This window comes from Balaenoptera ricei, chromosome 5, assembly GCF_028023285.1.
Source record: "Balaenoptera ricei isolate mBalRic1 chromosome 5, mBalRic1.hap2, whole genome shotgun sequence".
NCBI classification, from domain to species: Eukaryota; Metazoa; Chordata; class Mammalia; order Artiodactyla; family Balaenopteridae; genus Balaenoptera; species Balaenoptera ricei.
Window position 1 is genome coordinate 19,019,833 of NC_082643.1, and position 14,102 is coordinate 19,033,934.

The window sequence follows — 14,102 nt, forward strand, 5'->3', positions numbered from 1 at the left end:
CGGTGCGCAGGCCTCTCACTATCGCGGCCTCTCTTGTTGTGGAGCACAAGCTCCAGACACGCAGGCTCAGTAGTTGTGGCTCATGGGCCCAGTTGCTCCGCGGCATGTGGGATCCTCCCAGACCAGGGCTCGAACCCGTGTCCCCTGCATTGGCAGGAGGATTCTCAACCACTGCACCACCAGGGAAGCCCCTGTATAGCCTTTTCAGATTGCCTTCTTTCACTTAGAAATATCCATTTAAATTTCCTCCATGTCTTTTCATGGCTGGAAAGCTCATTTCTTTTCAGCACTGAATAATACTCCATTGTTTGTATGTACCAAAGTTTGGTGTATCCATTCACTTACTGAAGGACATCTTGGTTGCTTCTAAGTTTTCGCAGTTATGAAAAAAGCTGTTATAAACATTCATGTGCAGGTTTTTGTGTGGATATTTTGTATGAACAGTTTTCAGTTCTTTTGGGTAAGTTCCAGGGAGCATAGTTTCTGAATTATGTAGTTAGAGTATGTTTAGTTTTTTTAAGAAATCACAAAAATAACTTCCAAAGTGGCTGCACCATTTTGCTTTCCTAACAGCAATGAGTGAGAGTTCCTGTTGCTCCACATCCCTGCCAACATTTGGTGTGTGAGTGTTTAGGATTTTTGCTCTGCTAGTAGGTGTGTAGTGCCATCTCGTTGTTTTAATTTGCAATTCTCTAATGACATGTGATGTCAAACATATTTTTATAGCTTTATTTGCTATTTGTATATCTTCTTTGGTGAGGTGTCTGTTAAGTATTTGGCCGACTTTTTAATAGAGTGTTTTCTTATTGTTGAGATTTAAGAGGTTTTTATGTATTTTGGATAAGTCCTTTATCAGATAGGTCTTATTTTTTGAATTTTATAGTATTTTATTTTTTATACAGCAGGTTCTTATTAGTTATCTATTTTATACATCTTAGACTATATATGTCAATCCCAATCTTCCTATTCATCCCCCTACTATCCCACCACCCCCACTTTCCCCCTTTGGTGTCCGTACGTTTGGTCTCTACATCTGTGTCTCTATTTCTGCCCTGCATATTGGTTCATCTGTACCATTTTTCTAGATTCCACATATATGCATTAATATACGATATTTGTTTTTCTCTTTCTGACTTCACTCTGTATGACGGTCTCTAGGTCCATCCACGTCTCTACAAATGACCCAATTTCATTCCTTTTTTATGGCTGAGTAATAGTCCTTTGTATATATGTACCACGTCTTCTTTATCCATGCATCTGTTGATGGGCATTTAGGTTGCTTCCATGACCTGGCTATTGTAAACAGTGCTGCAATGAACATTGTCATGCATGTGTCTTTTTGAATTATGGTTTTCTCTGGGTATACGCCCAGTAGTGGGATTGCTGGGTCATATGGTAATTCTATTTTTAGTTTTTTAAGGACCCTCCATACTGTTCTCCATAGTGGTTGTATCAATTTACATTCCCACCAACAATGCAAGAGGGTTCCCTCTACTAGAGCTAATCAATGAATTTGGTAAAGTTGCAGGATACAAAATTAATACACAGAAATCTCTTGCATTCCTATACACTTACAATGAAAGATCAGAAAGAGAAATTAAGGAAACAGTCACATTTACCATCGCAACAAAAAGAATAAAATACCTAGGAATAAACCTAACTAAGGAGGTAGAAGACTGTACTTAGAAAACTATAAGACACTGATGAAAGAAATCAAAGATGACACAAACGGATGGAGAGATATACCATGTTCTTGGATTGGAAGAATCAATATTGTGAAAATGACTATACTACCCAAAGCAATCTACAGATTCAGTACAATCCCTATCAAATTACCAATGGCATTTTTTACAGAATTAGAACAAAAAATCTTAAAATTTGTATGGAAACACAAAAGACCCCAAATTGCCAAAGAAATCTTGAGGGAAAAAAAACGGAGCTGGAGGAATCAGACTACCTGACTTCAGACTATACTACAAAGCTACAGTAATCAAGACTATATGGTACTGTCACAAAAACAGAAATATAGATCAATGGAACAGGATAGAAAACCCAGAGATAAACCCACGCACTTATTGTCAACTAATCTATGACAAAGGAGGCAAGTATATACAATGGAGAAAAGACAGTCTCTTCAATAAGTGGTGCTGGGAAAACTGGACAGCTACATGTAAAAGAATGAAATTAGAACACTTCCTAACACCATACACAACAATAAACTCAAAATGGATTAAAGACGTAAATGTAAGACCAGACACTATAAAACTCTTAGAGGAAAACATAGGAAGGGCACTCTTGGACATAAATCACCACAAGATCCTTTTTGACCCACCTCCTAGAGAAATGGAAATAAAAACAAAAATAAACAAATGGGACCTAATAAAACTTAAAAGCTTTTGCACAGCAAAGGAAACTATAAATAAGACAAAAAGACAACCCTCAGAATGGGAGAAAATATTTGCAAATGAATCAACGGACAAAGGATTAATTTCCAAAATATATAAACAGCTCATGCAGCTCAATATTAAAAAAACAAACAACGCAATCAAAAATGGGGGGAAGATCTAAATAGACATTTCTCCAGCGAAGACATACAGATGGCCAAGAGGCATATGAAAAGCTGCCCAACATTACTAATTATTAGAGAAATGCAAATCAAAACTACCATGAGGTATCACCTCACACTGCTTAGAATGGGCATCATCAGAAAATCTACAAACAACAAATGCTGGAGAGGGTGTGGAGAAAAGGGAACCCTCTTGCACTGTTGGTGGGAATGTAAATTGATACAGCCACTATTTCTTTATTTCTGCTCTGATCTTTATGATTTCTTTGCTTCTACTGACTTTGGGTTTTCTTTGTTCTTCTTTCTCTAGTTGCTTTAGATGTAGGGTTAGATTGTTTATTTTAGACTTTTCTTGTTTCTTGAGGTGAGATTGAATTGCTATAAACTTCCCTCTTAGAACTGCTTTTGCCATGTCCCATAGGTTTTGGGTCATCATGTTTTCATTGTCATTTGTTTCTATGTATTTTTGTTTTTTTCACTTGGTCAAGATTTATTTCAAGGCCTGAAAACACTGACTAATCGAAAATGGCCCTACTGCAATTTCTTATAATATATAAATACTTAATATAAAACTTAAAAAAATGTAGACACTATTAACTAACTCCTAAACCACCACAATAGGCTTTTCAAAAGCAATAGTTATTTAACAAAATGTAAGGTGACAATATCAAAGAATTTTCACACTTAATGAGGACACAATCAGTCACAAGCTACTCAGACAAACACAAATCTTTTTTACACTTTCCATGTTTGTTTGTTTTTTAAAAATTTATTTATTGATTTTTGGCTGTGTTGGGTCTTCGTTTCTGTACGAGGGCTTTCTCTAGTTGCGGCAAGCGGGGGCCACTCTTCATCGTGGTGCACAGGCCTCTCACTATCGCGGCCTCTCTTGTTGCAGAGCACGGACTCCAGACGCGCAGGCTCAGTAGTTGTGGCTCACGGGCCTAGTTGCTCCGCGGCATGTGGGATCTTCCCAGACCAGGGCTCGAACCCGTGTCCCCTGCATTGGCAGGCAGATTCTCAACCACTGCACCACCAGTGAAGCCCTCCATGTTTGTTTTTAACTTTGTTTCATAGAACCACTGATACTTGAGGCTTTTTTCAAGTATAGGATTTCTAACATTAAATTACATTTTCTAAGTATTTGTATAAAGAAGAAATGAAAAAGACACATACTACATTGTTTGCCATAAATTCATACACCAAAAAATCAAAACAATCCAACTGAATTTATTCCTGCTTCCCCCTTCTCCAACATTAGCTTTAGATGTTCTTCTAAATATTATAAACAGTTTTGTTAAAATCAGTTCTCTCATTTATGCAGATTAGGGGAAAATGGTTTTATAATAAGTTATCTTTAAAATTATCTTCTAGATAGCACTCTTTAGTGTTAATTTACATTGTGCACACACAACTACAACAGTTTGCATTTGGTCAGGAACATATAATCACATTAAAAACAAATAACTTTGTATTTCATAGTTTAGTTGGCTCTTAAATAGTTTCCCTAGGGGGAGAAACAAGTATTTTGTGTTGTTTAAGAAACTGGTATATATAAATGAAATGCTAGGTGTTCGTTTAAACTTTGAGGAAACCTACGGATGAACTTTTGGGTGTCTTTTCTAAAATGCAAGAGATATGCACTTAATCACTGTTCATATAGTGAAGGGATGGGATGGCAGATACAGATGCAGATGAAACTCTACATTTTGTAAATGTAGAGTTGGATATTCTAAATGGAAGAACTGACACTGACAATTGTTTACAGGAAACAAAGGTTAAGAAAAATGTTGAAGAATATCTACTCTTAAAAAGAGAGAAGTGTTATACAACACAAAAATGAGAGCTAGAGATTCGAAAAACACTCATTTTACTGTTTTAAAATAAAAACAAAAAAGTAATAGGGAGAGAGAGTCTAGACCAATTAGAACTGAGGCAGCTGTAACAAAAATGGAACACAGTACAGTGATTTGAGCCCTTAAAGGAAGTGACTATCTAAAATGAAATTTCACAAGTCTTCATTTCTATAATAATATATAAATGCACAAAATACCAAAATACGAAGTCTGGATTTTTCCCCTTAGGTTTGTAATAAACCTAATATTAGGTCTGCTTAATATAGTTACTTTTATAAGCCTTCTGATTAGCAGAGCATGCTATACAGGTACATGCATGCTAGAATTTTACCATGAGAATTATAGTTCTCATCTCAAAATAGTGACTTGCCTGTTACCCATATTTATATATATTTCATTTCCATTATTAAACACTTAAGACCTTTCTAGTCGTACATTTTAATCAACATATTACATAAAAAGAATCTTGATTTTTAAAATGAACCTTTTTAGTACTGTAACATGATGGGTTTAATTGAACAGTTGGAACATAATATGGTTAGCTACATTGTACTGTTTAATTCACAGCTGTAGGAAAATGTTTGATTTTAAAAATATAACCAAGATGAGACTGTAGAGTTATGAGCAGTAAAATATTAGAAAACAGTGAATGAATAAATAAGGTGCTTTTCCATCAGTGGCCATTCATTATTTTGCTTTTAGGAACCTGGAAGAAATTGTCTTCTTTGAGTTTCAAATGTTCTGGTAAATCTAGTCGTTTCTTAGCTTCCTCAATATCACCTTGAATTGCTGAAATAAGTGACTCAAAAGAATCAAAGTTCTTTTCTGGTCTGAGGTAGCCAACGATGGCCACATTGAGAATTTCCCTATAGAAGTCCTCTTTGAAAGTATGCATGCATGATATGAGTTTCCATGGACTTTTTTGTATTCTTGTAGTATGGGTTCCATCCTATGCTCACCACCATCTTATGGACTTCTCCACTTCCAACACTGGCCCAACCATAATATATGGCAGTGGATAAGTCAGCTGGAAGATTATCTACTACTTGTTCAGGAAAGTTAGCTGTAGGGATGCCCAGCTGCTTGGAGCCGCGACCAAAGCCCCGCACCACCTGGCCGTGGCAGAAATACCGCAGGTGCCTCATGACGCTGTCCGCTCGGGGTGCGGGCTGCGGTCCAGTCCGCGCGTCCCGCGGAGCCGCCGTCGAGGCGGTGCCCGGACCCCCTGGACCAGCCGGGGGACACAGGCAGGAGCTCCGCAGGCCGGCCGGCCGGGCAAGCGCACGGGCGTACAACAGGCCTAGCGGCGTGGACGACACACCACGGTGAGACCCGCACGCCACTGACCAAACAGAAGGTGCCGGGTGACTCAGATGCTGCATCTGGGGTCCGGAATGCCGGCGACCGCGGAAGTGCGTGTTTCTATGTATTTTTTAATTTCTTCTTTGATTTTTTCAGTGATCTCTTGGTTATTTAGTAGTGCACTGTTTAGCCTCCATGTATTTGTGGTTTTTACAGTTTTTTCCCCTGTAATTGACTTCCAATCTCATAGCATTGTGGTCAGAAAAGATGCTTGATATGATTTCAATTTTCTTAAATTTTCCAAGGTTTGATTTGTGACCCAAGATGTGATCTGTCCTGGAGAATGTTCCATGTGCAGTTGAGAAGAAAGTGTATTCTGCCACTTTCAGGTGGAATATTCTATAAATATCAATTAAATCTCTCTGGTCTATTGTGTCATTTAAACCTTGTGTTTCCTCATTTATTTTCTGTTTGGATGATCTGTCTATTGATGTAAGGGGGTGTTAAAGTCCCCTACTATTGTGTTACTGTTGATTTCCCCTTTCATGGCTGTTAGCATTTGCCTTATGTATTGAGGTGCTCCTATGTTGGTTACATAAACATTTATAATTGTTATGTCTTCTTGGATTGATCCCTTGATCATTATGTAGTGTCCTTCCTTACCTCTTGTAACAGTCTTTAAAGTCTATTTTATCTGATATGAGAATTGTTACTCCAGCTTTCTTTTGATTTCCATTTGCATGGAATATCTTTTTCCAGCCCTTCAGTTTCAGTCTGCATGTGTCCCTAGATCTGAAGTGGGTCTCTTGTAGACAGCATATAAATGGGTCTTGTTTTTGTATCCATTCAGCCAGTCTTTGTCTTCTGGTTGGGGCATTTAATCCATTTATATTCAAGGTTATTACCAATATGTATGTTCCTATTACCATTTTCTTAATTGTTTTGGGTTTGTTTTTGTGGGTCTTTTTCGTCTCTTGTGTTTCCTTCCTAGAGAAGTTCCTTTAGCATTTGTTGTAAAGCTGGTTTGGTGGTGCTGAATTCTCTTAGCTTTTGCTTGTTTGAAAAGCTTTTGATATCTCTGTGGAATCTGAATGAGATCCTTGCTGGGCAGAGTAATCTTGGTTGTAGGTTTTTCTCTTTCATCACTTTAAGTATATCTGCCACTCCCTTGTGGCCTGCAGAGTTTCTGCTGAAAAATCAGCTGATAACCTCATGGAGATTCCTTTGTATGTTATTTGTTGCTTTTCCCTTGCTGCTTTTAATACTTTTTCTTTGAATTTAATTTTTGTTAGTTTGATTAATATGTGTCTTGGTGTGTTTCTCCTAGGGTTTATCCTGTATGGGACTCTCTATGCTTCCTGGACTTGATTGACTATTTCCTTTCCCATGTTAGGGAAGTTTTCGACTATAATCTCTTCAAATATTTTGTCAGACCCTTTCTTTTTCTCTTCTTCTTCTGGGGCCCCTATAATTCGAATGTTGGTGCATTTAGTGTTGTCCCAGAGGTCTCTGAGATTGTCTTCAATTCTTTTCATTCTTCTTTCTTTATTCTGCTCCTTGGCAGTTATTTCCACTATTTTGTCTTCCAGCTCACTTATTTGTTCTTCTGCCTCAGTTATTCTGTTACTGATTCCTTCTAGTGTATTTTTCATTTCAGTTATTGTGTTGTTCATCTCTGTTTGTTCTTTCGTTCTTCTAGATCTTTGTTAAACATTTCTTGTATTTTCTCAATCCGTGCCTCCATTCTATTTTCAAGATTCTGGATCACCTTTACTATCATTACTCTGAATTCTTTTTTCAGGTAGATTGCCTATTTCTTCTTCATTTATTTGGTCTTGTAGGTTTTTACCTTGCTCCTTCATCTGTGACATAGTTTTTTGCCATCTCATTTTTTTTTTTTTTTTATGAGTGAGATTGTGTTCCTATCTTACTGGTTGTTTGGCCTGAGGCTTCCAACACTGGAGTTTGTAGGCTGTTGGGTAGAGCTGGGTCTTGGTGCTGAGATGAGGACCTCTGGGAGACCTCACTCCGATGAATATTTCCAGGAGTCTGAGGTTCTCTGTTAGTCCAGTGGTTCGGACTTGGAGCTCCCACCACAGGAGCTTCAGCTGACCCCCGGCTCATGAACCAAGATCCTGCAAGCTGCACAGGGTGGCAAAAAAAAAAAAAAAAGGAGAACAATAACAAAGTAAAAAATAAAATTAGACTAGGAAACAAACAGATATGTTAGAAAGAAAAAATATATATATAGATGAAACAATAACCAGAAGGTAAAACAGAACCACAATAGTAAAAAAGAGGAGAAAAAAAAAAAAGGTGGAAAGGCCTTGGCTGTGGAGGGTGGGGCCTAAGCAGGGGTGGGGTTTGGATGGTGGGCGGGGCCTATGCTTAGGACCCACAGGGCTGGAAAAGGCCCTGGGGGCATGGGGTGTGGGGCCTCGGCTCAATGGAACAGAAGGGGCCCAGTCGTGCCTCCCACCTCTGGTCTCAGAGGACGGGGGACCCCACCAGGGAGCTCAGCAGTTTTCCCGGGCTCGAGTGGGTGAGGCAAACATCCTCCACTCCTCTCCCGCTCCTCCGGTCCTGGAGGGCCCCTCCTGACTGCCTCTCGTACTTTCCCCTGGCCTCCCTCCTATGCCCCCAGGACCCACGCAGCCTGGAGGGGGCTGTGGAGGGCAGGGGACTGGCCTGGGAGCTCAGTAGGTTTCCTGGGCTCTAGTGCGTGGTGCCAACGCCCTCTGCTCCTTCCCCTGCTCCTCTGGTCCTGGATGGCCCCTCCCGCCTGCCTCTCCTGTTCTCCCCCAGCCTCCCTCCCATGCCCCCAAGACCAGTGCGGCCCGGAGGGGGCCTCTGAGGGCGTAGGACCCTGCCCGAGAGCCTGCAGACATCCCCCGCCGATTGGGCAGGGAATACACTGGGCACACACTCCACGATCCGAGCCCCCGAGCGTCCCTCCAGGCATGGGAACCCCTCACCCCTCTCAGCCACACCCCTCAGGGGCGCCAGTCCTGTTCGGCCTCCATTTCTCCTCCCCCACTCAGTCACCACACATCCTACCAGTTTGCTTTGGGGTTCCTCCCATCTCCTTGGGCGTTGAGGTCCCCCATCAGCATCCTGCAGGAGCCCTAGTTGTGGGGAGATGCAAACTCCGAGTCCTCCCACACTGCCATCTTGACTCTGCCCCCTAGGATTTACTCTTTTAACATCTTTCATATATAATGTACAGCGGTTTTAATTATATTTATCATGTGTGCATTATATCCCTAGTACTTATATATCTTATAACTGGAAGTTTGTACCTTTTGACTACCTTCATCTAACTCACCCCCTCCCAACCCCTACCTCTAGTAACTACAAATCTGATTTTTTACTGTTCACTCCATGACGTTTAATCACCTTGTAGCTGCCCATGAGCTGGTATGATGGGAAAGGGAGGATTCCCACAGCATCTATTTTCTAATTGTGAATGGCTACATGAGAATCATTATAGTATTCCACTTCAGATATCAGCTTCTTAGCTTCATCCCTCATCTCCTGTGGTGCTACACAATCACTTTCAATAGCTGTAAAACAGTTCTCTGTTAGGAAGAATAATAAGCATTATACATTGTATAGTGGCAGGTACCCTAGATGTGTGCAGTATTCGAATTCCATTGTTCTAAATGCATTTGTAGTACCTTGATTCATTAACACATGTTCTTATTTATTCATTTATTTAAACAGCTTTTTTTTTTTTTTTTTTTTTTTTTTTACTGAGCCAATCCCATATTTCAGGCATTGCATTTGATGCTGTGGTAATGATGATGGATGTGATATTCAAAGAGTTCACAGTCTAATAGTGCAAACAATTAATCAGACAATTACAGTATAGTGTTTGACATGTTACAATGGGGGGAGTAGAGGATGCAATAGGAACAGAGAGGAAGTATATGTAACCTAGATTTCTGGGAGCTCGAGGGCCCTGCTATAATGTGATTTGGACAATGGCTGGGAGTTAAGGAACATGGAGTTTGGTGGGGATGGGGTTCGGGCATGGATGGGTTTCAGAATAAGGAACTACATGTGTGAAGGCTCAGAGACAAGGGAGCCTGGTATCTTTTGAGGGGCAGGGACTGGGAGAAGCCTGAAAGAAGCTCAGTGTAATTGAGGCACTGTGCGCAAGGAGTGAAATGAAAGATGTGAGAGTAACATGGAAGATTCATGTAGAGAAAGGAGTGGTAAGAATACAAAATTTACTCAGCTGGCAATTGGCTATGTGATCCTGGTAAGTCACTACACTGCACTTCCCTGGGTCTTGATTTTCTTCCCCATAAAATGAAGGTGACAGCCAAATGACCTCAGAAATTACATCTGCCCATACCCTATCAAAGCTAAGTTCAATAAGTCCCTTTGCAGAAAGGTTTCTACGAATGGCTTCTGTTAGTGGGGTTGGGAAGGGTTAATAATATTCTATCCCAGGAATCTGTATAAACCCAGAAGCTTGGTCTGCATTTTATTTTTCTCTTGAAAGTTCATCTCAGTTTCTTTGCACTCCGTTTTGTTGTATTACTACATACTATTTTGTTCTATTACTACATACACTGTTAATATTACAAAGAGTAATGTTATTTATTTTAACCTTTGGTACCAAAGTCTAATGTTGCTAAATCATAGATAATTATCAAGCCAACTCCACTAAAGTAAATTTAAAGAGAAGTAACATTTCCTCCTATTCCAATTCAGTAATGTAAATTGCTTGAGGACTTTGTGAATAAGTTGGAAAAAACTGCCTGTTTCTAGGGTCAAATTCTGAAATTAGGTTTCAAGGTAGGGAAGATGACTATATTAAATTAATATCTGGGGCTTATTTATAGTCACTACCTGTTAGTCATAGTAAATGTGAAGAGCAGAAGTGGCAACTTTTCTGATCTTTTTATGTGCTTGTAAACTCTGCAAAAGTGGCTATTTAGCAATAAATGCATGTTCTCCATCAAATTAGCATCAATGCCTACCCCATCTCCTCAGGAAACTAGATTCACCTGCATTTTCACCCACGATTTGGTGACCATGGTCTTTAAATATTTTGAGAACATAAATTTAAAATGCTTGAAATATTTTGAGAACATAAATTTAAAATGCTTGAAAATCGATGTGTTATTTAATTTTCAGTTTAGATTTTCTCTCATACACCATTGTATGAAACATTGCGTTAACCTCATGCTTCAGTGGAGAAGAATCTAAGTTCTAAATTCTCAGCATGCTTATCTTTTCCTATGAATGTGAAGCTTCAATCCACAGTCAATAATGTGGGAACTGTCTATTGTTTTTCTAGGCTAGTGATGGATGGATTTTGGTACTCTCTTACTGCTGGTGACAAAATAGGATACATTTATTTAAATACTGCCGGGAGATAGGAGTGAAATATTTAGCTGAAGATTTTTAAAGGAGAGCTACTTCAGGGTCAGTTTCAGAGTTCTATAAAAAGTATTTGGGTCACATTGTTTCAGAACCCATAACCATAGTCTCATCAGCTCTGAACTCAATATACATAGAAGCATGGGCGGACTCATAGAGCTAGAAAGTGTCTTCAAGGTCAAACACTCCAACACCTGTATTTTTGAGATGCTTTGTAGCTTGACTGATTTCAGTCAAGCTACAAAGTGCACTTTAATAATTTCAGCCAAAATTATTGTTGATTTATGTCAATCACTACTAGGTGGGACTGCATAGAAATATCATATAGTAAGGCCCAGGAAATGCAAGATAATATCCTAGGAAAACCCAGTTCTCTTTAGATGTAAAAATTCTTGCACTCTTACTTGTTTACATAGAAAATATTTTGCAATCAAGACCTTTAAACTCACTCAGTACTCTACACAAACACAATCTGGCCCTTGCAAATGGAATTATTTGCTGCTTACCATATGCAAGTTTTGTTCTCTCTTTTATGGGTTCTTACACACAGTTCCAATTTCTACAGTGTCTTTTACCCTGTTGTTCATGTTGTAGTTCTGTAAGCTCCCAAGGCTCAGCTTAGGGCTGACCTGCTCCCCGAGGGCTCCCCCAGTCTTCCAGTCAGAAATGAGGTCTCTATGCCTTGAATCTGTAGTCTTCTGGATTTCATTCAACTCTGCTTTTCCAGTGTGTCTAGCACAATGTTGTTATTAAATGTTTAATGAATGTATGCTGAAGAGAAATATTTCTGAAATATCAAACAGTAAACTGTTGATTGAAAATAAACCCATAAAAGCAGCACAAATTGTACCTTGTAAATAAATAAATAATTTTCTGGAGGAAGTTAGGTCATTTCAGAATTGTGTTATAGTTGGTTGCTAATTAAGTTGTACTATAATTTAATTTAATTACCAATTTAATTTAATTTATTGGTCATATATATCAGTACTCAAACAAATCACAATGAAAATTTTATTATAACATAATTCTGTAGTATTTTTTTGTTTCATTGGTCTTTCCTTTTATTTTCACATTTGATCTTCATACCTGTTTCTCAAGAAAAGAGGTATCATTATCCCCATTTAATAGATGAGGACAGTGATGACATGGGCAAAGGTAGCCATCTGGGGTCACACAGTGACTGCTTAAAAGGGCTCTTCACAACTGACTTAAAGCTCTTTTATTGCCATTCTCTAAACGGTTTCCCACAGCCACCCTCTTTTATACTTGATCTGAGACCTCTCACTTCTCATAAAATCTTGGGTGTAAGAGTCATATGCATAAGATACCTCACATTACACAAACACACATACACACAAATACCAATTTCCATCTTGGAGCAATTCAAATGCCTTATTGATTTCTTTCAAAAGGCAACTTATGGGGGGACTTCCCTGGTGGCGCAGTGGTTAAGAATCTGCCTGCCAATGCAAGAGACACAGGTTCAAGTCCTGGTCCGGGAAGATCCCACATTCCGCGGAGCAACTAAGCCCGTGTACCACAACTACTGAGCCTGCGCTCTAGAGCCCACGAGCCACAGCTACTGAGCCTGCATGCCACAACTACTGAGCCCGTGCGCCTAGAGCCCATGCTCTGCAACAAGAGAAGCCACCGCAATGAGAAGCCCGCACACCACAACGAAGAGTAGCCCCCGCTCGCCGCAACTAGAGAAAGCCCGCGCGCAGCAATGAAGACCCAGTGCAGCCAAAAATAAATAAAGGCAACTTATGGGTTATAAGTAGATCTATGTTAATTTTTTTTACAAGTAGTCAGTTAACAGTTTAGGAATAAAGTCTCTGGTTTTAAACTCTGTAGAAGGAGAGGTCAATAATAACAAGACTTGTGAAAAAAAATCAAAACTAGACAAAGAATCAAATGAACTGTTTATGTAGAAAATTGGCAAAAGCATTCATGGGGGATAGTAAACCATTTACTTTTTGACTCCTTTAGTAATCATCAAAAGCAAGCTAATTTAATTCATAGCAGAATCCAGTTACTGCTCAGTAGTACTAAGATTACCAGTATGGTAGCTGAGCCCTACATGGGCTATAGTGGGCTGTTGGAGTGGATCCAGTACTGCCATGATCGCAGACCATCAGCCCGCAGTTCTCCTTTGTGCTCAGGGCACCAGTGATTTCCTGTAACAGCTTACCCTCCAGCTGGTATGATTTGAGTTACCATGTACCAAGCCTCTCTGAGGCTCTAGATCCATCTCCTTCGCAAACCTAACATTTCAACCTCAGAAATAAAATTCTGTACTTTAATAGTGTTTTGAGAGTAGTGTAGTAGAGTAGTTGCAGAAGATGCTGGTGGCATCCTGCCTATATCCCATTTACTAGTTGATCACGGTGAGTAAGGCAGAAGCAGGCATTATTTTCCCTATTTTTCTAACTTTGAGGGGACTGATGTTCGGAGAGGTTAAATATTTTTTACTGATTGTATTTATTATGTTTTTCTTTTTTTAAAATATATTTTAGAATACTTTGATATCTTGGGACCTTGGGGACCCAGCGAGGGACTGCCTCTCCCAGGGTTAGCTAATTTCCAGAGATAGCAAACAGCTTGCTTCAGTACATCTTTGATATGCAAGCCAACCAATCTCGAATCCATATCCCCCATCCACCTCCTTTTGTTGGTGCCAACATTCTGGGACACTATCCTCCTGCCCTAAATCACCCCAGGGCCAGTTACCAGATAACTGGGACCACCCCTATGGCCCAGAACCCATTGAAACTCACTTAGCTTGCCTACCCCACCTTGCCTGTTCCTTTTCCTGAAAACCACAATAAAGGCTCTGGCCCATGCTTTTCCTTAGCTCTTTCTGCCTCCTGACTGACCCTGGGCTTCCCCATATGGTCCTGCATGGCGTGGCATGCTCCCTTCTTTTGGGGGAACTGTGGGTAATAAACTCTTCTTTCAAGGCAGTTGTCTCTGTGTCTGTCATC

At 39.8% G+C, this 14,102-nt stretch overlaps 1 protein-coding gene and 1 pseudogene across 1 annotated transcript in view; both read right to left on the minus strand.

The window, feature by feature from the left end:
* Window positions 1-5,095: 5,095 nt before the first annotated feature.
* LOC132366759 (riboflavin kinase-like) lies at window positions 5,096-10,772 on the minus strand (annotated as a pseudogene).
* Window positions 10,773-11,648: 876 nt separating this feature from the next.
* The window catches only part of LOC132366761 (alcohol dehydrogenase 1-like), a 29,764-nt gene continuing 27,310 nt past the window's right edge, over window positions 11,649-14,102 (minus strand). Inside the window, 3 exon segments of the mRNA XM_059924332.1 lie at window positions 11,649-11,850; window positions 12,883-12,919; window positions 12,922-12,966. Of these exon segments, the coding sequence (XP_059780315.1) occupies window positions 11,649-11,850; window positions 12,883-12,919; window positions 12,922-12,966 (284 nt within the window).